We start from the raw sequence: 24647 nt of genomic DNA on the forward strand, positions 1-24647 counted from the left end.
AGTTCTGCGTTTTTTTTTTTTTAAAAGCCAGCAGCTACAAATACTGCAGCTGCTGACTTTTAAAATAGTGACACTTACCCGCCCAGCGCGCCCGCGATGTCGTCACCCGAAGCCGATCTCTCAATCGTATCTCGGGTGCTGCCGCCGCCATCTTGGGTATGGGAATCAGGAAGTGGAGCCTTTCGGCTTCATTTCCCGGTTCCCTTCTGCGCATGCGCGAGTCGCGCTGCGCAATAAGGATGGACCCGCTGCCTCTGGGATCTGTGTGTTTCCCAGCAGGCAGCGGGGGACTTTCGGAAAGGGGGGGTGTAGATCTACGCCCCTTTCCGCAGAGAGCTATCCCGGAAGTGGGTGCAGATACCTGTACTGTACAGGTACCTGCACCCCCCTCTCCCCTGAAAGGCGCCAATTGTGGCGCCGGAGGGGGGGAAGGATTCCATTGAGCGGGAAGGTCCACTTTAGGGTGGACCTCCGCTTTAAGGATATAATTCTTCCCAATGACCACAAGTGTAAGGACCAATCTTTCCACTGACCATCACACTTATGTATCATGAGTTGTACATTTCAATTTTTAGTAGGGGTTCCCTGAGACCGGAGAACTATTCCAAGGGTTCCTCTGTGTTGAAAAGGTTGAGAAGGGCTGTTCTAACCTCTGAAATTGTTCCTCTGCGGGATAAGAGTTACATTTCCTGGAGGTGTGTACCCCGCATACATAGCACCCGATTCCTCTCATCTGGGGTCATGCGCTCATGGACTTGGAAAAAAAATGTTTTAAATGTTTCCACCATGGCAGAAAAAAAGTAGGTGGTTGCCACATCCCCGGATAATACGCAGAAATAAAAATACCCACTAAAGTGGGATTTTAAGGGCAACAACACTACAAAAGTTGTGTAAAACCAAATTGGTATAAAAGGGATGTCCCAGTATAGGCCAAACAAGGTCCTTCACGGTCCTTCAATAAGCATCATGATAGCTCAAAGCACTGCCAGGGAGGACGGCGCGTGGCCAGGACAACATAGAACAGGGTGAGGACTGTAGGCTGTGTATCTATCACGCTGCTTATTGAAGGACCGTGAAGGGCCTTGTTTGGCCTTATACCGTGACATCTCTTTTATACCAATTTGGTTCTTGTTACCTGCTCAAACACCCAGTTTTGCTACCTTTCATTGTGAGGACCTCTGTGGGTTTCTTTTGGTTGAGCTCGAAAACCTCCATCTGCTGCAGAGACGATTCAGTCCCTGCTTGAACAATTGCACTTTTGAGCGTTGCACCATTTGTCCTATTTGACGAGTTTTTGAATGTAGATTCTCCTGCAAAAAGTACCCCTGACGAAGGGCTTGAACCTTGAAACGCGTCAAGGACTGAAGATTGTTCTCTGATATTGGAGAGTAACATTATTTACTTATGCCATTTTGAATGTTTGCAATGATCCTGTCATTTGCTCTACCTTTGTTTTTTTATAGATCATCACATGTGTGATTGATCATATTTTATTTGTTTCAATAAATATTGGTTTTATACAACTTTGGTAGTGTTGTTGCTGTTAAAATCCCATTTTAGAGGGTATTTCTATTTCTTCATGGACTTGGGAAAGTTCACATTTATCATGTCCAGTTGTGATTTAGCTCTTATGTCCCATACACACGATCGGACATTCCGACAACAAAACTGTGGAATTTTGTTCGAAGGCTGTTGGCTCCAAATTGTCTTGCATACACACGGTCACACAAATGTTGGCCAACAATTACGAATGTAGTGACGTACAAGACGTACGGCGAGCTGATAAAAAGGAAGTTCAGTAGTCATGTGATATCTCCATTACGAATGCTAGTTTTACAAGACCGAGTGCTTCCAGGCTCGTACTTGATTCCGAGCATGCGTGGACTTTTGTGCGACGGACTTGTGTACACACGATTGGAAAGTCTGACAACAAAGTTTTGTTGGTGGAAAATTTGAGAACCTGCTAGCCAACATTTGTTGGTGGAAAGTCCGACAACAGATGTGCGATAGATCATACACACAGTCGGACTTTCAGCCAACAAGCTCACATCCAACATTTCCTGTTGGAAAGTCCGATCGTGTGTACGGGGCATTAAAGTGAGGCCAGACTAACTACATTACACAGTGCATTTTATATGCCATGTATGAGCAATCCAAGGGGAAGTTTAATCAATATTTGAGATTTTTTTTGGCAATACACTGAAGAAATTGTAGATATATAGCATGAAGTGATGGTTTCACGTGTTGATTTCCACACATGCTTTTTGCTGGATTCATTTTTTAGTTGTGCAGTTTTTTCATTTATTGATAAACTTGCAACATTTACTTTCTATGCCAAATTTTTTGCGTTTTGCTTTGGATGCCATTCTCCTTCTCTAGTACTCTGCTGCCTTCTCCAGTGCTCCCATACCTTGTTCCTTCTCCTTTGCTCCCCCACTTTTCTATTTTCTAGGGCTCCCTCATAGTCTCTATTTCTAGTGCTCCCCTTTCTTCTCCCTTTTCTAGTGCTCCCCTTTCTTCTCCCTTTTCTAGTACTCCCATAGCTTCACCTTCTCTAGTTCTCCCATACCTTCTCTTTTTCTAGTACTCCTCTACCTTCACCCTTTCTAGTGCTTGTTTACATTCTCCTTCTCTATTAGTCCCCTGTTTTCTTCTTCATTAGTAGTGATGGACGAACGTTTCGCCCGGCGGTCGTTTCGCGGCGAATTTCCGACATTCGCGGTCCGCACGTTCGAACGCCTTTTTCCGTCGTTCGCCGCGGCGGACTTACGTGTTTAATGTATACAAGAACTTTAACCTTTGGTGACACGTTTATCATGTGATACAGGACAGCCAATTGAGACATGACAGCACATGGACACTTGGACATTCCCCCTAACCTATAAATACACCCGATCCGGTGGCCATTTTACATTCTTTCTTCTGTTACGATAGGGACAGGTTCCTGTGTGGAGTAGGGAGAGATAAACCACTAGCTATTTGGTACACAAAAGTTCTTTTCAGGACTGGTATAGGTGTTAGGTGTTGATAGGTTTGCTGTGCTGCTGATTCTTGCAGCAGCCTGAGTGTCTTTTGTTAGTTTAGAGAAAGGGAAAGGACGGTGTATGCTACAGGGACAGCCAGATTAGTCTTTCATCATCATCATCATCATCATCATTAGCTGTTACTATCAAGGTCCACAAAAGAGCTGTTCCAGTAACCACTAATCGTTCCAGCCTACTCTTTTTTGCCAATTTGTATAGGGACAGGAAGGAAGCAGTGTTGTCAGGCAGTGAGGGTAATTTTAAAGACTTGCTGTTACTATTAGTTCCACAAAGGTTCTTTTCAGGACTGGTATCAGTGGTACAGTAATAGGCTTGTACATGTATAATATTCTTTCTTCCAAATATAGAAAGGATATTATACTTGACTGCTGCCCTTCTGCTGCAGTCTGCTAAACATTCACAACTCACTTGTTCCACAAAAGTTCTTATAAGGACTGGTAACTTGGTATAGGGTGCTACGGTACATAGGCTTGAGTGCGGTACAGTCTGCTGTTCTGTAAGGACCGCTATCGGTCCACAATAGATAGGGTTGACGTGCACCACTGCTGACCGCTGCCCTATACTGCAGCAGTCCTTCAGCGGTATAGGGACTGACGTACAGTCTGCTAAACACTAATACACAACCTGCTTGGTCCACAAAAGTTCTTATAAGGACTGGTAACTTGGTATAGGGTGCTACGGTACATAGGCTTGAGTGCGGTACAGTCTGCTGTTCTGTAAGGACCGCTATCAGTCTGCTGTCAGCGCTGTATGTCACGGTGCTGCTGTCAGCGCTGTATGTCACGGTGCTGCTGTCAGCGCTGTATGTCACGGTGCTGCTGTCAGCGCTGTATGTCACGGTGCTGCTGTCAGTGCTCTGTATTACGGTGCTGCTGTCAGATGCCTCTATCACGGTGCATGTGTCATTCCGGTATGTCACGCTGCTGGTGATCATCTCCTGCACCCTCTTCTTTGCCTACCCTGGTCCCTGACCTTCCCTCTCCTCCATTGCCTTCATTAGCTCCATAGTCCTGAATTGTTAGAACAATTTCCCAAATAAAATAAAAATGCTTGTAGTTATCGATCCCAAATTCACCTCATACATGTATTATGTCATTGTCCAGATGGTGGGACTACGTTTTACCCCCTAATAATTACCACGTGGCCGCAAATTCGACATGAAGGTTTGCAAAGTTCGCCTCCCATTGAAGTCAATGGGGCCCGCGGCGAACGTTCGGTTTCGCGAACGTTTGGGTCCGTTCGCATTTCGCTTTCGCGAAACGTCCCGTCGGAAGTTCGTCCATCACTATTCATTAGTGCTCCCACACTATCTTCTTCCCTAGTGCTCCCACACTATCGTCTTCCCTAGTACTCCCACACTATCTTCTTCCCTAGTGCTCCCACACTGTCTTCTTCCCTAGTGCTCCCCTGCCTTCACCCTTTCTGATGCTCTCATTTGTTCTCCTTTTTTAGTACTCCCCTGCCTTCAACTTCTCCTTCTCTAGTACTTCTTAATATTTTCCATTTCCAGTTCTTCATACCTTCACCTTCTCTAGTGCTCCCATACCCTCTCTTTCCCTAGGGCTTCTATACTTTCTCTATCTTTAGTGCTGCCACGCCATCTACTTTCCTAGTGCTCCCCTGCCTTCATCCTTCCCAATGCTCTCCTACATTGTTCTTTTTTAGTACTCCCTTACCTTCAACATCTCATTCTCTAGTACTCCTTAACATTCTCCTTTTCTAGTGCTCTCATACATTCTCCATCTCTAGTGCTTCACTTCTATAGCCTTTTCTAGAGCTCCCCTGCCTTCACCTTCTCCAATGTTCTTCTCCTACCTTTTCTTTTTTTAGTGCTCTCCTACCTTTGACTTCTTCTCTAGTGCTCCTTTGCATTCTCCTTTTGTAGTACTCCTATACATTCTCCTTCTCTAGTGCTCCCCTACATTACCCTTTTCTACTGGTCCTCCACCTTCACTTTATCCAATGCTCTCCTACCTTCTTCTTTTGTGTTCCCCTACCTTCAACTACTCTTTCTCTTGTGCCCCTTTACATTCTTATACTCTAGTGCTCCCATAATCTATCCTTCTCTAGTGCTCTACAATTTCTCCCCTTTCTTGTGCTCCCCTTTCTAATGCTCTTCTACTTTCTATTTCTTTAGTGCTCCCCTTTCTTCAGCTCTGCTTCCCCAGTGCTCCTCTACAGTCTCCTTCTCTAAAGCTCTATGCTTTCTCATTTTCCTGTCCTCTCTTAACTTACCTTTTTCAACTATCCTTCTTCATTCGCCATCTTTATTGTTCCCTTTTTTCTTCTCCATTAATGATACAATGCCTTCTACTTTTTTAGTGTCCCACGATCTTGCTCACCTCTGGTGCTCCCTGTCTTCTTCTACAGCTCTTTAACACCTTGATATAAATATATGGGTAAAACACTGGTTGGTTCTGTGGAGACCCATCTGTCTTACAGTAACCAGTGCCACACCCTAATTACAAAATGTAACTAGAAAATTATTGGAAACAAATGGACTTTTTAGGCACTCAACACAATTCATTAAATGTTACAAATTTTATTGGTACATAAACATTGAAATCTTACAAAATTGTCAATTTGACAATATGAAGACAACATCCCACTACACTTCAAAAAGGGGCGCACCCCCATAAGATTGTATATAACATCTAAAGTCCAATGAACGTAGATGGAGATACCACTACACTTTTATTCTTGGCTCAACATGTTTAGCGGAAAACTGCTTCATCGAGATCGAAACTTTAACACCTTGGCCTTGTCCAATGTTACCGCACCTTTCTCTTCAGTTCTTTTCTGCTCTCATGCTCTCCTACCTTGTTCTCCTCTGATGCTCCCCTGCCTTCTTCTCTGACAGATTTATCATTATATCCTTGTCTAATGTCCCTGTTCCGTTCTCTTCAGTTTTCTCCTGTTCTAGTGCTCTCCTACCTTGTTCTCATCTGATGCTCCCCTCCTTCTTCTCTGACAGATTTATCATTATACCCTTGTCTAATGTTCCTGTACCTTTCTCTTCAGTTCTCTCCTGTTCTAGTGCTCTCCTACCTTGTTCTCCTCTGATGTCCCCTTGCCTTCTTCTCTAGCACATCTACTATTATACCCTTGTCTAATGTCCCCCTTCCGTTCTCTTCAGTTTTCTCCTGTTCTAGTGCTCTCCTACCTTGTTCTCATCTGATGCTCCCCTCCTTCTTCTCTGACAGATTTATCATTATACTCTTGTCTAATGTTCCTGTACCTTTCTCTTCAGTTCTCTCCTGCTCTAGTGCTATCCTACCTTGTTCTCCTCTGGGGTCCCCTTACCTTTTTCTCTAGCACATCTACTATTATACCCTTGTCTAATGCCCCCGTTCCGTTCTCTTCAGTTTTCTCCTGTTCTAGTGCTCTCCTACCTTGTTCTCATCTGATACTCCCCTGTCTTCTTCTCTGACAGATTTATCATTATACTCTTGTCTAATGTTCCTGTACCTTTCTCTTCAGTTCTCTCCTGTTCTAGTGCTCTCCTACCTTGCTCTCATCTGATGCTCCCCTGCCCTCTTCTCTGACACATTTATCATTATATCCTTGTCTAATGTTCCTGCACCTTTCTCTTCAGTTCTCTCTTGTTCTACTGCTCTCCTACCTTGTTCTCCTCTGGTATTTCCATGCCTTCTTCTTCAGCACATCTACCATTATACCCTTATCTAATGTTCCCATACCGTTCTCTTCAGATCTCTCCTGCTCTAGTGCTCTCCTATCTTGTTCTCCTCTGGTGTTCCCCTGACTTCTTCTCTAGCACATTTACCATTATACCCTTGTCTAATGTTCCTGTATCTTTCATTTAATTCTCTCCTGCCCTAGTGCTCTCCTACCTTGTTCTCCAGAACTTCCGTCTTCTCTACTAATACTCAAGCCCCACTTCCTGATACAGTCCAATATTTCTCTAACACTGGCACCAGACATGTCTGTCTTCCTGTATATTGTAGATTATAAATCTTTGCTAATATTTTCTTTATAGAGCTATAAAAACACTGTCCATGTCTGTAGGAATTATCTAATATTAATGATCTATTTTTGCATTAAAGGAGTCGGAGAAATGTTTTATCTGTGACTCACGGGTGCCCTACCAAAGGGGGAGCCACAGGATTCAAAATGTCATTTACCTGGAAGGACCGGATGGAGAGAAGACATGGTGGCAATCCGAGAACGGTGAGGGATTAACTAGAGGGCATGTGACATATTGCCGTGATCTTTACATTATACCAGAAACATGAGGAATTCACACTGACCATGTTCCGATAAAGTAGGGGTTATCATCAGTGAACATTGCAGGCCTAAATAAACCAGTAGTATTAGGGATATAGTCCCGTCAGCTTCTGGAATTCCTTTATTGGCCATTTAAGGATGAAAGTAGGAAAGGGTGGGGCAAAGCTCGACTTTTGCAATAAAAGTCAGGAATTGCATGTACCGTTTGGCTGCCTGCATCTACTGATTACTTCGCCTTCAAGGTTTAATTAAAGGTACCCTTTGCTTATGTATTTGTTCATCTTAAAGTTGAATTTGTTACAAGTTGGTTTCAATAAATCTACAAATAAAGGCCCCTATATGACAGTCTAAACAGGAAAGAATAAAAAAATAAAAAAAACAATATGATGCACACGTACTTACTTTACCTTTGCTGAATGAACCAAATCTTCCTGCACTGGGGTAGATTTACTAAATCCCTCCTACTGTGAGCTGCAGTGTCTGGGAAGGGGAGCATGTGAGATACAATGAGATTGATTTACTTAACCTAAATAAATTGTGTACTTTGCAAATGCAGTTGCTCCAGGTCTTAAAGGGCTTGTAAACCTTTGAGGTTTTTCACCTCTGAGCATTCAATACATTGAGGTGAAAAACCTCCTGTAATGCTGCAGCCCCCCCCCCCAGTTTTACTTACCTGTACCCCCTCTATCTTGTCCTGGGGTTGAGCACACCAGTGTCTCGGCTCTCAATTGGATAGATTGATAGCAGTGCATCCATTGGCACCCACTGCTGTCAATCAAATCCAATGACCCGGGCGCCGGGGGGGGGGGGGGGGGGGGCGAGTCACACATTCAACTTCTATGGACGCCGAACGAATGACTCGGAAGCACGCCCGCAAGGTAACGCCCCAGTAGAGCGCTTCGCCCGGGGGGTTATATAATGCGGGGAGGAGCCACAAGAGCCGCCGAGAGATCCCAGAAGAGGAGGAGAAAATTAGCTGCACAGTGGAGGTAAGTTTGACATGTTTTTTTATTTAAATTTAAAAAACAACAATGCTTTAGTGTCACTTTAATAAATGCAAAGAATACCCAATCACATGCAAGGAAAAAAAAAATCCAGCATTTTTGCTTGTACGTGATTGGATGATGGAAGTCAGGAGATCTTAATAATATCCTAATTGTAACTGTGGAGAAATTGCACTTGCAGAGGGCCCAGTCTATTTGCTTTTAGTAAATCAACCCCAGAGTGTCTCACACACTCCCCCTCTCAGACACTGTAGCTCGCAGTGGGAGAGATTCAGCAGCAGAGGTAAGGGCGCCAATCAAGAAAGCAGTGGGCGGGGCTACACATGCCCAGGTGCTGATTGACAAGCTACAAGCTTGTCAGTCAGCCGTTACGATGCCATTAGCCACGCCCCCTTCTCCTCCCACTGCAGTGCAAGTAGGTGTAGCCTCACATATGGCGACCCATCACATTTGGCTACCCGTTGGACTGCGCATGCGCGGCGCCGCCATATGCGTTCCAACACTGTTGTATCACAAGGCCCCCTCGTGGGCTCGGCCTCGCTTTCGCTCACCATAATTATATTCTAACTCTATGTCCATTTGGATGGTGGGGCTTGAACCTGGACTTGGGGCCTGGGGCCACAAAATTCTGGGCAAGCGCAGAGCGCCACAGTGTTGGAACGCATATGGCGACGTCGCGCATGCGCAGTCCAGCGGGTAGCCAAATGTGATGGGTCGCCATATGTGTGGCTACACAGGCACAGCCTACATGAGAGTGACAACGCTTCTCTGAATTCAGGAGCTGTGCAGCATCGTTGTCATCCCGGCACAGGAAGCTGCACTGGGTGAACTTCACTGGCAGGATCAATAGGTATTTGTGGAACTTGGCAGGGGGACTAAGAGAAAATCGAAAGTGCAGAAGTTTTATTATTTATTTTGTTTTCAATGAGAGGCCACATGTCTCTTTTTTTAGTATTACTGCAACTTCCCCCTCCTCCCCCCAGGATCCCTGTAGTCACACATAGTAGCCAAAAAAGTTACTAAACAATGAACTCTGCTTTGCCCACCCAATTTGCTATCATTTGTTGTATTCCTTCCTAAATGCCAACTATGGGACCTCGAACGATTGAGCGGGATAGCGTGACACAGACAGAGCTTACTTCCTTTTGAACACTGTAATAAATTGCTTTTAATTGCTCTAAATCTCCCTATTAAAACCTTATTTGCATACATTTGCATGTCGTTAAACACTTGGCGGCACAAAAGCACAGCAGACCAAATAGGATCGAAGTATCAATGGATCACGCTGGGCAGGCGGCAAGCAGTCTCCTGGCTCCTGGCCACGCCATTAACCCCTTCTGGTGCCCTGGGCAACCTGCAGATAAAGCCGAATCCGAGTCGGAACTCCGACAATTTTAAGGAACTAGTAAAATGAAAGGGAAGACTTTTTAGTAATGGGGTTCACAAAGAGTAAATGTCTGAGGAATAGATCTGAAATGAATACATTTCATTAAAGAGACTGGTTATAATGAACACATTCATTTTAACAAAAGTGTTCCTCTAAAATTCGATTTGCATCCAATGTATTTTAGACACGTTATTTACCCGCAAAAGCCTCCCTAGTTGTGCAGATAAACCATATTGTCAAAAGTATTGGGACACCTGCCTTTACATGCACATGAACTTTAATAGCATTCCAGTCTTAGTCCGTACTGTCCGTAGGGTTCAATATTGAGTTGGCCCGCCCTTTGCAGCTATGACACCTTCAACTCTTCTGGGAAGGCCGTCCACAAGGTTTAGGAGTGTGTCTATGGGAATGTTTGACCATTCTTCCAGAAGCCCATTTGTGAGGTCAGGCACTGATGTTGGATCAGAAGGTCTGGCTCGCAGCAATTCATCCCAAAGGTGTTCTATTAGGTTGGAGTCAGGACTCTGTGCAGGTCAGTCAAGTTTCTCCACCCCAAACTCGCTCATCCATGTCTTTATGGACCTTGCTTTGTGCACTGGTCCAAATTATTTTGGTGGAGGGGGGATTACGGTGCGGGGTTGCTTTTCAGGGTTTGGCCCCTTAGTTCCAGTGAAGGGAACTTCTAAGGCGTCAGCATACCAACACATTTTGGACAATTTCATGTTCCTAACTTTGTGGGAAAAGTTTGGGGACGGCCCCATCCGGTTCCAACATGATTGCGCATAAAGTAAGGTTCATAAAAACATGGATGAGCGAGTTTGAGGTGGAGGAACTTGACTGGCCTGCACAGAGTCCTGACCTCAACCTGATAGAATACCTTTGGGATGAATTAGCGCCGTTACTGCGAGCCAGGCTTTCTCGTTCAACGTCAGTGCCAGAACAAAAAAGGAAGGCACACTGACCTAGTGCATTACCATAAATAGAGCTTTATTAACCACTTGCTTACTGGGCACTTAAACACCCTTCCTGCCCAGACCAATTTTCAGCTTTCGGTGCTCTCACACTTTGAATGACAATTACTCAGTCATGCAACACTGTACCCAAATGAATTTTGTGTCCTTTTTTTCCCACAAATAGAGCTTTCTTTTGGTGGTATTTGATCACCTCTGGGGTTTTTATTTTTTGCGCTATAAATGAAAAAAGACCGAAAATTTTGAAAAAAAACGCATATTTCTTTGTTTCTGTGACAGAATTATGCAAATTATTAATTTTTCTTCATACATTTTGGCCACAATTTATACTGCTACATATCTTTGGTAAAAATAACCCAAATTAGTGGATATTATTTGGTCTTTGTGAAAGTTAGAGAGTCTACAAGCTGTGGTGCGAATCGCACAAAATTGATCACATCTGATGTACTGGTGGCCTATCTCGCTTCTTGTGACCCGAACAAGTCAGGAAAGTACAAATACCCCCAAATGAACCCTTTTTGGAAAGTAGACATTCCAAGGTATTTAGTAAGAGGCATGGTGAGCTTTTTGATGTTGTTATTTTTTTCCCACAATTCTTTGCAAAATGAAGATTTTTCATTTTCTTTATTTTTCTCCACAAAATTGTCATTGTAATAGGTTAATTCTCTCACGTGGAATGTGTATACCACAAATGACACCCCCCAAAAAATTCTGCTACTCCTCCTGAGTATTACAATACCACATGTGTGGGACTTTTTCACAGCCTGGCCACATAGAGAGGCCCAACATGCAGGGAGCGCCATCACGTGTTCTAGAAGCATAAATTACACATCTAACTTGTTGACTATTTATTACACTTTTGAAGCACCAGGACAATGACACGTGACACTGATGACAGATGGCACTGATACGTGGCAATGATGACACTTATACGTGGCACTGATGACACGTGGCACTGATGACAGATGACACTAATATGTGGCACTGATGACACGTGGCACTAATACGTGGCACTGATGACACGTGGCACTAATATGTGGCACTGATGACACGTGGCACTAATACGTGGCACTGATGACATGTGGCACTAATACGTGGCACTAATACGTGCCACCGGTGACAGATGGCACTAATACGTGGCACCAATGACGCGTGACACTGATGACAGATGGCACTGATAAGTGGCATTGATGACACGTGACACTGACAACAGATGGCACGTGACACTGACAGGTGGCACTGATGACAAATGGCACTGATACGTGGCACTGATGACAGATGGCACTAATACGTGGCACTGATGACAGATGGCACTATGTGGCACTAATAACACGTGGCACTGATGACAGATGCCACTTATACGTGGCACTGATGACAGATGGCACTGGGGACAAATGGCACTGACAACAGGTGGCACTGGGGACAGATAGCACTGCGGGCAGGTGGCACTGGGGTGGGGTGGATTGCACTGGGGTGGATGGCACTGGGGTGGATGGCACTGGGGCGGATGGCACTGGGGCAGGATGGCACTGGGGCAGGATGGCACTGGGGGAGATGGCACTGGGGCGGATGGCACTGGGGCAGGATGGCACTGGGGCAGGATGGCACTGGGGGGGGCATGGCACTGGGGGAGGATGGCTCTGGGGGAGGATGGCACTTTTTTTTAAACTTTTTTTTTACTTTTTTTTTTTCTTTTGTACACTGACGGCTGCTGCAGCCGTTCTTCTCTCCCCTCTCACACGCTGTCTGTGTGAGGAGGGAGAGCGGCGCTGAGAGATGATCTCATATGTTTACATATGAGATCATCTCCCATTGGACACGCCGATCACGCTGTAAACGGCCGCTGTGATTGGCCGTTTACAGCGATCTGTGTTTGCCTGTCCCCGGGGGACACGGCAAACACAGAACTTCCGCGATGCGCGCCCGCGGCGGCGCGCATTGCGGAAGTAAACACCAGGCCGTCCAGGGACGGCCAGGCGAGGGAAGCCACCCGCCCTAAGGCCGTCATTCGGCTATAGGGCGGGCAGGAAGCGGTTAAAAACAGAACATATAGCAAAATGGCTACTCACAAACCAGTATTGATAAAAGGCATAATCAATACAATTGGATCCATCGCACCGAACATCAACACGTCCAGATCTGATGTCAGATGAATTGACAAATACCCCAACATAAACATATGTTCTGTTTTTAATAAAGCTCTATTTATGGTAATGCACTAGGTCAGTGCGCCTTCCTTTTTTGTCCTGTTTTCTCCAGTATTTGAATACCCAATGTTCTAAGGAGGGCTGCAAGACCTTTTTGACACTACCTTCTAAAACTGTTGGTATCAAACTTTGAAGACCCAGACACCAGAGCGCAGGAGAAGTTGTCTTTTTCTTGTAGTCAGTGCCAGTACCACCAGACGCACACACACCCAGTCCATTACCAGAAAATATTTATTCAATGGAAAAGCAGATAAAAGTGAATACTCACAAAGTAGCAACTAAAAATAGCCATCGAACCACACAGTGAACATCAACATCAAAGAGGTGTAGAGCTGACATGTTTCAGGGGCACACCCCCTTCCTCAGAGCTCGGCTACTCTGTGAGGAAGGGGGATGTGCCCCTGAAATGCGTCAGTTCTACACCCATGAAACGCTCTACACCCAGCGTCAGCTCTACACCCATGAAACAGCTCTACACCCATGTGCCCCTGAAACGCGTCAGCTCTACAACATGTTTCAGGGACCCACCCCCCTTCCTCAGAGCTCGGCTACTCTGTGAGGAAGGGGGTGTGCCCCTGAAACGCGTCAGCTCTACACCCCCTTTGATGTTGATGGTCATGACGTTTTTGTCCACCCTGCACGCCATTGTATGGTTTGATGGCTATTTTTAGTTGCTACTTTGTGAGTATTCACCTTTATCTGCTTTTTTTACATTGAATACATGTTTTTTCGGTAATGTACTAGGTTGCGTGCGCCTTCTTGTCCGTTTTGTTTTTGCAGCAAAGTTTATAATAACGGGACCCCTAAGTGTTCTTATCACTTGAACAGGTGCATTTGGATGGTAGTTTTGTATAAGGCGACTTACATTGTTGGGCTTGTTAACCCTTAAAATTGTTGCACCTCTTTAGTTGCTACATCTACTATAATGGTGGGGATGATTGAACTTCAGATAATGTGAGTATTTATATTAACTGTGGAAAGCCAAAGGGAATAAAGAGATTAAAAGTCAGTTCTTTCTCCAATATTGTGAAGATCCTTTGTTTCATGCATTGCCCTCCAGTGTTGCAGAACTGTCAGTTAGAAGGAAAGGAAGTTATTTTTATCCCCCCAACCGCAGGTGCTGCATTTTATAAGCCACAAGCCTTCAATTACCGGCCCCCCAGACAAACATTTTTACCAACATAGAAAAATTCTAACTTATCAGTGTTCTACCATACCTCCCAACATGAGATGGGAATGAGGGACACCTACTAACAAATGTATGTAGGCATAGGACACGCCCCCCCTGACACACACCCTTAAAGTAGAATTAACCCAAAAAATGGTTAATTAAATACACAGGGTTTTTTTGTTTTTTTTTAACCACTACTATTCTTTTATATTGGCTTTTAAAATGTACAAATGCAGCACTTTAGACATTGGATGAAAGGTTTAGCACTGGGAAACACTGAAAGATAAAAAAAAGTGCATTTTATATACAACTATATAGAGCAGACCAAAATGAGGGACAAATGAGGGACAGAGGGGACATTGCTCCAAATCAGGGACAGTCCCTCAAAATCAGGGACAGTTGGGAGCTATGTTCTACCTAAATTGCGGCATTCGGGATACACAGGCTATAACCCTTTAAAGCAGAACCAAAGTATATATTTTTAATGCAACTACTCAAGTTGAAATTTGTGCAAGCACGCATGCATGCAGATCTGTAATACGTGTAGCGGTACCCCCGTAGGGGCTGCTGAGTTATGTACCTCCCAACATTTTGAGATGGGAATGAGGGGACACCCACTGACAAACAGGGCCGATGCTAACACTAGGCAAACTAGGCAGCCGCTGCCTAGGGCGCCTGGTCACTGGTGTTCCTACTCTCTTCTCTCTGCAGCAAGCAACTAAGTCTCAGCATCAGCCGCAGCTCCGTTCACACATAGTGTCAATGACGCAGCGGCAGCGGAGGACTGTATCTGTGTCCCGACTCCCAAATGAATAAAAGAAAGCAAACGTTCATTGATGGGCACTGGTAGGCTGCATTTGACGGGCACTGGTGAGGCTGCATTTGACGGGCACTGGTGAGGCTGCATTTGATGGGCGCTGGTAGGTTGCATTGATGGGTGCTGGTAGGCTGCATTGATGGGTGTTGGTAGGTTGTATTTGATGGGTGCTGGTGAGGCTGCATTTGATAGGTGCTGGTGAGGCTGTACTTGATGGGCGCTGGTGAGGCTGCAATCGATTGGTCCTCGTGAGGCTGCATTTGATGGGCGCTGGTGAAGCTGCATTTGATGGGCACTGGTGAGGCTGCATTTGATGGGCTCTGGTGAGGCTGCCTTTGATGGGCGCTGGTGAAGCTGCATTTGATAGGTGCTGGCGAGGCTGTATTTGATGGGCACTGGTGAGGCTGCATTTGATGGGCGCTGGTAGGCTGCATTGATGGGTGCTGGTAGGCTGCATTGATGGGTGCTGGTAGGCTGCATTGATGGGCACTGGTAGGCTGCATTGATGGGTGCTGGTAGGCTGTATTTGATGGGCGCTGGTGCGGCTGCATTTTATAGGTGCTGGTGAGGCTGTACTTGATGGGTGCTGGTGAGGCTGCATTCGATGGGCGCTGGTGAGGCTGCCTTTGATAGGCACTGGTGAGGCTGCATTTGATGGGCGCAGGTAGGCTGTATTGATGGGCACTGGTAGGCTGCATTGATGGGTGCTGGTGAGGCTGCATTTGATGGGCGCTTCATTAAAAAAGTGGGGTCCACATGGGCAGGGCAAAGAGGTGGAGTCAGGGGTGGAGCCAGGGGGTGGCAAAATGAGGTTTCACCAAGGGTGTCAAAAATCCTTGCACCAGCCCTGCTGACAAAGGTTTATAGGCATATGACACGCCCCCTGCCATACCCCCTTAAAGGAGAATTAACCAAAAAAAAAAAAGGTTAATCAAATCCAGAAGGGCTTTTTTTACCACTTCTATTCCTTTATATTGGCTTTTAAAATGTACAAATGCAGCAATTTAGAAATTGGATGAAAGGTTTAGCACTGGGAAACACTTTTTGAAAGAAAAATAGTGCATTTTATATACAGCTATATGGATCAGACCAAAATGAGGGACATATGAGGAGGAATGAGGGGCAGAGGGGACATTGCTCCAAATCAGGGACAGTCCCTCCAAATCAGGGACAGTTGGGAGCTATGGAGTTATGTTGCCCACCTGTCACCCTGCCCAGCCCGACATTCACTTCCCAAACACATTGGAGACAATTAACATGTTTTTTGTATTTTTATTGAGGGAATTGAACTTGGATAGGGATAAGAATATATGGGATGCCCAATAGAACAAGCAATTGGTTGATTGAATATCAGTCCGTTGGGACAACTATACACACTTGGCTACTTCAGTCTCCTCCAGCACATCTCTTGCCTGCAGGCTGTTACTCTCTCTCTTTCTCTCCAGCACAACACTTACTTTTCAGGCACAGCTAGCACATGGTTAGGCCTGGCACCAGCTCAGCTAGGCCTTAGCAACCACCCTTTGTAGGCAGGGACAGCGGGCCCCTTTAATGTAGCAATAATAGAAATAGGAAGTCTTTAGTGCTAGCTATACTAAATGGACTACTGCTCCCAGTAAGGCCTCTCTGCTAGCCCTCCTGGCTGCAGCTGCCTGACTCCACTGCCCGTGATATTGCAATCCTCACCGGCTTCACACCCAGCTCTGACTGTTTCCTCTCATTCCTCTCTGGCATGGCTCTCCAGTCCTCCCAACTGCCCATGTCACTCACCAGCCCTCCTGGCTGCAACCGGTGGTTCCCTCCTAAAGACTTGCCCGGCAGTGCTAGCTCCGGCTGTCCTCTCTGACTCCTCCTGTGCCCCCTGTTTGGATCCTTCATGCGTTCTTGAAGGACTCAGTTCTGCACCCGAGTCCTAGGCCCAAGGTTACCCCCCCCCATAGCCCCCCCCCCCCGACTGGGGAGCTCCCTCAACGGCCCCAACAGTGAGTAATGGCTGAAAATTAAAATACTTAATAGTTTTTTTTTGCAGTATTTCACATATGCCTTAAAAATAAAATATTTTAAATAGTTCATTTTTCAGCCATCCATGAGAAATACTTTATGTGCCAAAGCACAATATGTTCTTTTCAAATGTGTTCCTTAAATTATTCGATGTCCTTGTTTTTTTAGGAGTGGAAACAGTAAGCATTCGGCTCGATTTGGAAGCAGAATTCCATTTTACGCATCTCATCCTGAAATTCAAGGTACAGTCATTTAAAGAGGACATGTCACTTTTATAAATAAATATGTGAAAGCGGTGACCTTAAAGTACAAAAATTAAATATATTGCAGATTACCATTTCTTAGATGTGTTGGCTCCATTTTTTTTCTGTCTTCCCCCCCCCCCCCCCCCCTTGGTGATCCTACCAAATAACTCTCTTCCTGTCCTAGGGTTGGGTTTACATATATCTCAACATAAATTACCTTGTCAGTATTTCTCAAGATGTTTTAATTTTTTTTGTCTGTTTATAGTTTACAATGTATGGAAGAGCCCTGGGGCCATAAAAAATAAAAAAATAAAAAAAAAAATACAGAATTACGTTTTTGAAAAAAAAAAAAAAACTGAATTCTGAGTTTGAAAGTCAGAATTCTGACTTTGAATCTCAGAATTCTGACTTTTAAACTCAGAATTCTGAGTTTGAATCTCAGAATTCTGAGTTTGAAAGTCAGAATTCTGACTTTAAATCTCAGAATTCTGACTTTTAATCTCAGAATTCTGACTTTCAAACTCAGAATTCAGAATTTATTTTTTTCAAAAACATAATTCTGTATTTTTTTTTTGATGGCCCCAGGGCTCTTCCATACTTCCATAGTGCTTTTGCAAAATCCAGATACACCACTTCCACCATCCTACCTTTGTCCAGATGGCAGCTCACTTCCTCATAGAATGTTAATAGGTTGGTTTGGCAAGAGCGACCTTTTGTAAACCCGTGCTGATTACTGCTAATGATACTGTTTTCATCAGCAAATTCTTGGATATGGTCCCTTATTATCCCCTCAAATAGTTTACAAACTACAGGTGTTAGGCTGACAGGCCTATAGTTCCCAGGAATAGATCTCTGCCCTTTTTTCAATATTGGTACCGTGTGGGCTTTTCGCCAGTCAGCTGGTACCAATCCTGTTAGTATGCTGTCCATGAAGATTAGGAATAGCGGTCTGGCTATAACCTGACTGAGTTCTTTAAGGACTCTCGGGTGTAAACCATCTGGTCCTGGTGATTTGTTTATGTTAAACTTCTCTAATCCTTTCTGGACTCCGGCCTCTGTTAGCCACCAGGGTAGATCCTGCGGCGTATTGCTAACATTACTGTAATGGATGATGTAGCACTAATAATCAATAAAAGAAGAACAACATAAACCATCAGCAGGCATGTACTGGCCATCGGGACTACCGGGAGTTTCCCGGTGGGCCAATGGCTCAGTGGGCCACTCTGATGTAAGGGGGCTGGTGATGGGACACTCTGATGTAAGGGGGTGCTGATGGGACACTCTGATGTAAGGGGGCTGGTAATGGGACACTCTGATGTAAGGGGGCTGGTGATGGGACACTCTGATGTAAGGGGGCTGGTGATGGGACACTCTGATGTAAGGGGGCTGGTGATGGGACACTCTGATGTAAGGGGGCTGGTGATGGGACACTCTGATGTAAGGGGGTGCTGATGGGACACTCTGATGTAAGGGAGCTGGTAATGGGACACTCTGATGTAAGGGGGCTGGTAATGGGACACTCTGATGTAAGGGGGTGCTGATGGGACACTCTGATGTAAGGGGCTGGTGATGGGACACTCTGATGTAAGGGGGCTGGTGATGGGACACTCTGATGTAAGGGGGCTGCTGATGGGACACTCTGATGTAAGGGGGCTGCTGATGGGACACTCTGATGTAAGGGGGTGCTGATGGGACACTCTGATGTAAGGGGGTGCTGATGGGACACTCTGATGTAAGGGGGTGCTGATGGGACACTCTGATGTAAGGGGGCTGGTGATGGGACACTCTGATGTAAGGGGGTGCTGATGGGACACTCTGATGTAAGGGGGTGCTGATGGGACACTCTGATGTAAGGGGGCTGGTGATGGGAACACTCTGATGTAAGGGGGCTGGTGATGGGAACACTCTGATGTAAGGGGGCTGGTGATGGGACACTCTGATGTAAGGGGGCTGGTGATGGGACACTCTGATGTAAGGGGGCTGCTGATGGGACACTCTGATGTAAGGGGGTGCTGATGGGACACTCTGATGTAAGGGGGCTGGTGATGGGACACTCTGATGTAAGGGGGCTGGTGATGGGACACTCTGATGTAAGGGGGTGCTGATGGGACACTCTGATGTAAGGGGGTGCTGATGGGACACTCTGATGTAAGGGGGCTGGTTATGGGACACTCTGATGTAAGGGGGTGCTGATGGGACACTCTGATGTAAGGGGGCTGGTAATGGGACACTCTGATGTAAGGGGGCTGGTGATGGGACACTCTGATGTAAGGGGGCTGGTAATGGGACACTCTGATGTAATGGGGCTGCTGATGGGACACTCTGATGTAAGGGGGCTGGTGATGGGACACTCTGATGTAAGGGGTCTGGTGATGGGACACTCTGATGTAAGGGGGCTGGTGATGGGACACTCTGATGTAAGGGGGCTGCTGATGGGACACTCTGATGTAAGGGGGCTGGTGATGGGACACTCTGATGTAAGGGGGCTGCTGATGGGACACTCTGATGTAAGGGGGCTGCTGATGGGACACTCTGATGTAAGGGGGCTGGTGATGGGACACTCTGATGTAAGGGGGCTGGTGATGGGACACTCTGATGTAAGGGGGCTGGTGATGGGACACTCTGATGTAAGGGGGCTGGTGATGGGACACTCTGATGTAAGGGAGTGCTGATGGGACACTCTGATGTAAGGGGGCTGGTAATGGGACACTCTGATGTAAGGGGGCTGGTAATGGGACACTCTGATGTAAGGGGGCTGCTGATGGGACACTCTGATGTAAGGGGGCTGGTGATGGGACACTCTGATGTAAGGGGGCTGGTGATTGGACACTCTGATGTAAGGGGGCTGGTGATGGGACTCTGATGTAAGGGGGCTGCTGATGGGACACTCTGATGTAAGGGGGCTGGTGATGGGACACTCTGATGTAAGGGGGCTGGTGATGGGACACTCTGATGTAAGGGGGCTGGTGATGGGACACTCTGATGTAAGGGAGTGCTGATTGGACACTCAAAATATAAGTGAGCCGGTCTGGATGAAGTCCAGGGCCAAATTTCTGTCCCAGTCCAGCCCTGACCATCAGTACACTAAACTAGTCAATAAACTTTGTTTAAAGGTCCACACCCAATTACCCAAAGGTAGATATAAACAAGCCTGGATATCTTTCAATATCAGCTGCTCAGTGGCATGGGGATAGAAACTGCAACTTCTCCACAACGTTCAATACCCAGTGGAGAGAAAAAACAACTCATAGTGCAGACATTCAAGTCATATTTTATTGATATAAGTGAAAAAAGAGATTGCACTCACATTTTTTCAAACAACATTTTTATTTATTTTTTGTTGCATTTTAGTGTAAATATGAAATCTGAGGTCTTTTTGACCCCACATCTCATATTTAAGAGGTCCTGTCATGCTTTTTTTACAATTTACATTCCTTGTAATAGGAATAAAAGTGACACCTTTTAAAAAAAAAAAAAAGAACAGTGTAAGAATAAAATATAAAATGTAAAATAAATAAGAAAAAAAATAAAAAAATGTTTTAACACTCCCCATCCCGCTGAGCTTGCGTGCAGGAGCGAACGCGATTAGCAGCGCCCACATTAGAAAACGGTGTTCAAACCACACATGTGAAGTATCTCCATGATCATTAGAGCAAGAGTAATAATCCTAGCACTAGACCTTCACTGCAACTCAAAACATGCTACCTGCAGAATTTTTTAAACATCGCCTATGGAGATTTTTAAAGGTAAAAGTTTGTTGCCATTCCAAGAGTGGGCGCAATTTTGAAGCGTGACATGTTGGTTATCAATTTACTCGGCATAACATTATCTTTCACAATATAAAAAAAAGTGGGCTAGCTTTACTGTTGTCTTATTTTTTAATTAAAAAAAGTGTATTTTAAGACCGCTGCGCAAATACGGTGTATGACAGAAAATATTGCAACGACCAGCATTTTTTTCTCTAGGGTGTTAGAATATATATATATATATATATATATATATATATATATATATATATATATATATATATATAATGTTTGGGGGTTTTAAGTAATTTTCTAGCAAAAAAAAAACAACAGTTTTTTAAATGTAAACACCAAATCTCAAAACGAGGCTCGGAGTTGAACTAGTTAAAATTCACAACACTATTAATAAAAATGTAAAAAACATATACATAAAAAAAAGGAGGAAGAAATTGATATCCTAGATGTGTTATATGGAGGAGACAGACCTGGGGCATAGTGAATTCCCCACATCAATTAACTATTATTAATGAAGAAATTGATATCCCACTTGATGTTCATTGCATGTGGAGCTTAACACTTGACCTGATATATCCACTTGGTCTCTAAACGTGATACTTCTCTTATCGTGTTACTACCTCTCCAGTTATTAGTAAATCTATCGATCCCAAGGAACACAGTACCTCTAGGATCACAATTGTGGCACAAATCATAATGTTTTGATAAACTGTGCTTCGGAAACCCTTTCTTTATATTGGCCACATGTTCACTTAGTCTCACATGAAGCATCTGTATTGTGCGGCCAATTTACTGGAGCCCACATGGGCACTGAACAACGTAAACAACATTCTTAGATGTGCATGTGATAAAAGGTTTTATGGGGAACTGCTCATTGGTGGAACATGATGCAAATGTCTCTGTCCTTCTACTCATATGTGCATTAATCTTACATTAGTGACACGTCCTACAAGGGAAGAAGCCTCCCATATTTTGAAATGATATTCGGTGCTATTAGTAACCTCAATGGAGGAACTTCTTTAAATACTACCTGTGGTTTCTCCGGTAGATGAGGTCCCAGAACCCTATCATTGAGGAGTACACCCCAATCAGGGCAGGACTTACGGTGGTGGGGGCCCCTGGGCTTGAGTCACTTTCGGGCCCTACCTTCTATACATTACCGTATTTATTGGTGTATAACACGCGCCGGCGTATAACAACCCCAAGTTTAGGAGGGAATTTTAAGGAAAAAAACTTACATTTAAATGTCCATCAATGCAGCCTTATCAGTGTCCATCTACAGCCTTGCCCATCCATCTGCAGCCTTGTCCAGTGTCATTGCAGCCTTGTCAGTGTAGCCTTGTCATTTGCAGCCTTGCCCCAGTGTCATTTACAGCCTTGTCATTGCAGTCTTGAAGTTTAAAAATGGTGCCACTGAGATACGGAGTCCTGTCTATCTCGGGGGCTCTCGGGTCCTCTCTTGGCAGCTCTCGCCGATCTTGGTGGCTCTCAGCGGGTCTCGGGTCCTCTTGGCGGCTCGGGGTCCTCTTGGCAGTCCCAAGCGGAGCCAAGAGTAGCTGAGTGTACTCACAGTCACACCCAGTCCCTGTATTATGTCCATCATAGGGCAGGACTGGGCATGACTGTGAGTGGAGCCAAACCATGTACACTCGGCTATGTATCTCGGCAGGGCCCGTGGGGCCCCCTATTGGGCGGGGCCCATGGGCTTGAGCCCAGTCAAGCCCAATGGTAAGTCCTGCCCTGACCCCAATGCTTCCTCATAATTTGCTTTACTGAATAGTGCTGGTTGGAATAAGCGGTGAAGAGGGCAGACCTGAAAGAGTCATCCCGGCCTCTAGCTTTGGGGACCAGTAGATCATCTCTGACTCTCTCATCTGCCCCTCTTATAGCATCCTCCAATTCCAATAGATGATATCCCTTCTCCAGGAACTTCATCTTAAGCACCAAAGCCTCCCGGAGAAAATCACTCCTCTTAGTACAATTTCTCCTGAGTCTTAGAAATTGACTCTCGGGCATTGACCTCAACCAGGCAGCATGACGACAGCTGTCGGTATCGATGAATCCATTTCTGTTGGTTTCTTAAAAATATGTGGATGTAATGATTTCTCTATCCACAATCTTAATATTAAAATCCAAGAAATAAACTTTGGACTTACTAGCCTTAAAAATAATACCTTTATCATTACAATACTGTCGTGGTCGGTATACCCCTCCTTTTCCTGTGTGAAGGAGAAGAAAGCATTTAGCGCAGCTGCCTTCTCCTCGTCATCTGTAGCCACTTTCCCTTCCTCGTCCTTTATGGGCCTATGTGTTCTGTCCTCGCCTTTTTACTGTTAATACATTTAAAAAAAACTTCTTGGGATTATTTTTACTGTCCTCCGCTATGTGTCTCTCATAATCCTTTTTGGCCGCACTGATTGCATTCTTACACCTCACATTGCGGTTTGTAGCTTTTAAAGGCCATATTTTATGTCCTTTATATGACATTTTACGTTTTGGTTCAGTCGCCCAGGTTTAACATTTGTTCTTCTATATTTATTACCCTTTAGATTGCATGCAATGATACATTTATTTAATATATTCCTAAAGCATTCCGATTTTTCCTCTGTGTTCAATGCTTTAAGGATTCGGTCCCATTTAATATGCTGCATCATTGAGCACAGTTTAGAAAAGTTGGCTCATTTGAAATGTAGTGTTCTTGTACTACCCTGTGTGCGTCCCTTTCCTATGATTTATGCGGAATGTAATTCTGTGGTCGTTCGTACCCAAGTTGTAAAATATTTCCACATCTGCAATCAGATCTGTATCATTTGTAATTAAAAGATCTAGCAATGCATTACTCCTAGTCTGGGAATCCACCAATTGGGACATGAAGTTATCCTGTAGAGCATTTAAAAAATAGTGGGCCTTTAATGAGTGGGCTGTCCCTTCCACCCAGTCAATGTTGGGATAGTTGAAGTCCCCCATTATGATGACGTTTGCCTGTCTTGCTGCCATTTCTAACTTTGAAAAGTGATCCAACTCCACCTCTTCTCTCAGGTTAGGGGACCTGTAACATACCCTCACTAGTAATTTCCTGCTTACTTCCACCCTTTGGAGATCCACCCATATGGGCTCCACCCTTGCCCCATCACTGATGTCAATCCACTCTTCTATTGTAAATCATTCCTGATATATAGGCACACCCCTCCACCTCTCCTACCCTCCCTGTCCCTCTGATACAAGGAATACCCCTGGATGTTTGCCAGACAGTCATGTGAGTTGTCAAACAAAGTTTCTGTTATTCCCATGAAGTCCACATCCTCCTAGTGTAATAGCAGCTCCAGGCACTTTTCCTCCTGCTGACACCAACAAGGGAGCATAATTCCTCCCACTGACACCAATGATGGGGCACTATTCCTCCCACTGACACCAACGATAGGGGGCACTATTATTCCCACTGACACCAACGATGGGGCACTATTCCTCCCATGACACCAACAATGGAGTGTAATGCCTTCCACTGACACCAAATGATAAGGCACTATTCTTCCCACTGACACCAATAATGGGGCATTATTCCTCCCATTTACACCAATGATGAGGCACTATTCCTCCTACTGACACCAATGATGGGGGCTATTCCTCCCATTGTCACCAAATGATGGGGTACTATTCCTCCCACTGATAGCAACAATGTGGCACTATTCCTCCCACTGACACCAATAACGGGCCACTATTCCTCCCACTGACATCTACGACAGAGCACTACTCCATCCACTGACACCAACAATGTGGCACTATTCCTTCTACTA

General features: G+C 45.1%; 1 protein-coding gene across 2 annotated transcripts in view; it reads left to right on the forward strand.

The window, feature by feature from the left end:
* LOC143927533 (laminin subunit beta-1-like) overlaps window positions 1-24647 on the forward strand; it is a 190033-nt gene that overhangs the window by 78744 nt on the left and 86642 nt on the right. For both annotated transcript variants that reach the window (XM_077451647.1, XM_077451648.1), the window contains exons 4-5: window positions 7109-7232; window positions 17016-17089. In XM_077451647.1, coding sequence (XP_077307773.1) covers window positions 7109-7232; window positions 17016-17089 — 198 coding nt within the window. The remainder of the gene's footprint in view (window positions 1-7108; window positions 7233-17015; window positions 17090-24647) is intronic.

This window comes from Lithobates pipiens, unplaced genomic scaffold, assembly GCF_037356315.1.
Source record: "Lithobates pipiens isolate NorthernLeopardFrog02 unplaced genomic scaffold, aLitPip1_a1.2 Scaffold_23, whole genome shotgun sequence".
Classification (NCBI taxonomy): domain Eukaryota; kingdom Metazoa; phylum Chordata; class Amphibia; order Anura; family Ranidae; genus Lithobates; species Lithobates pipiens.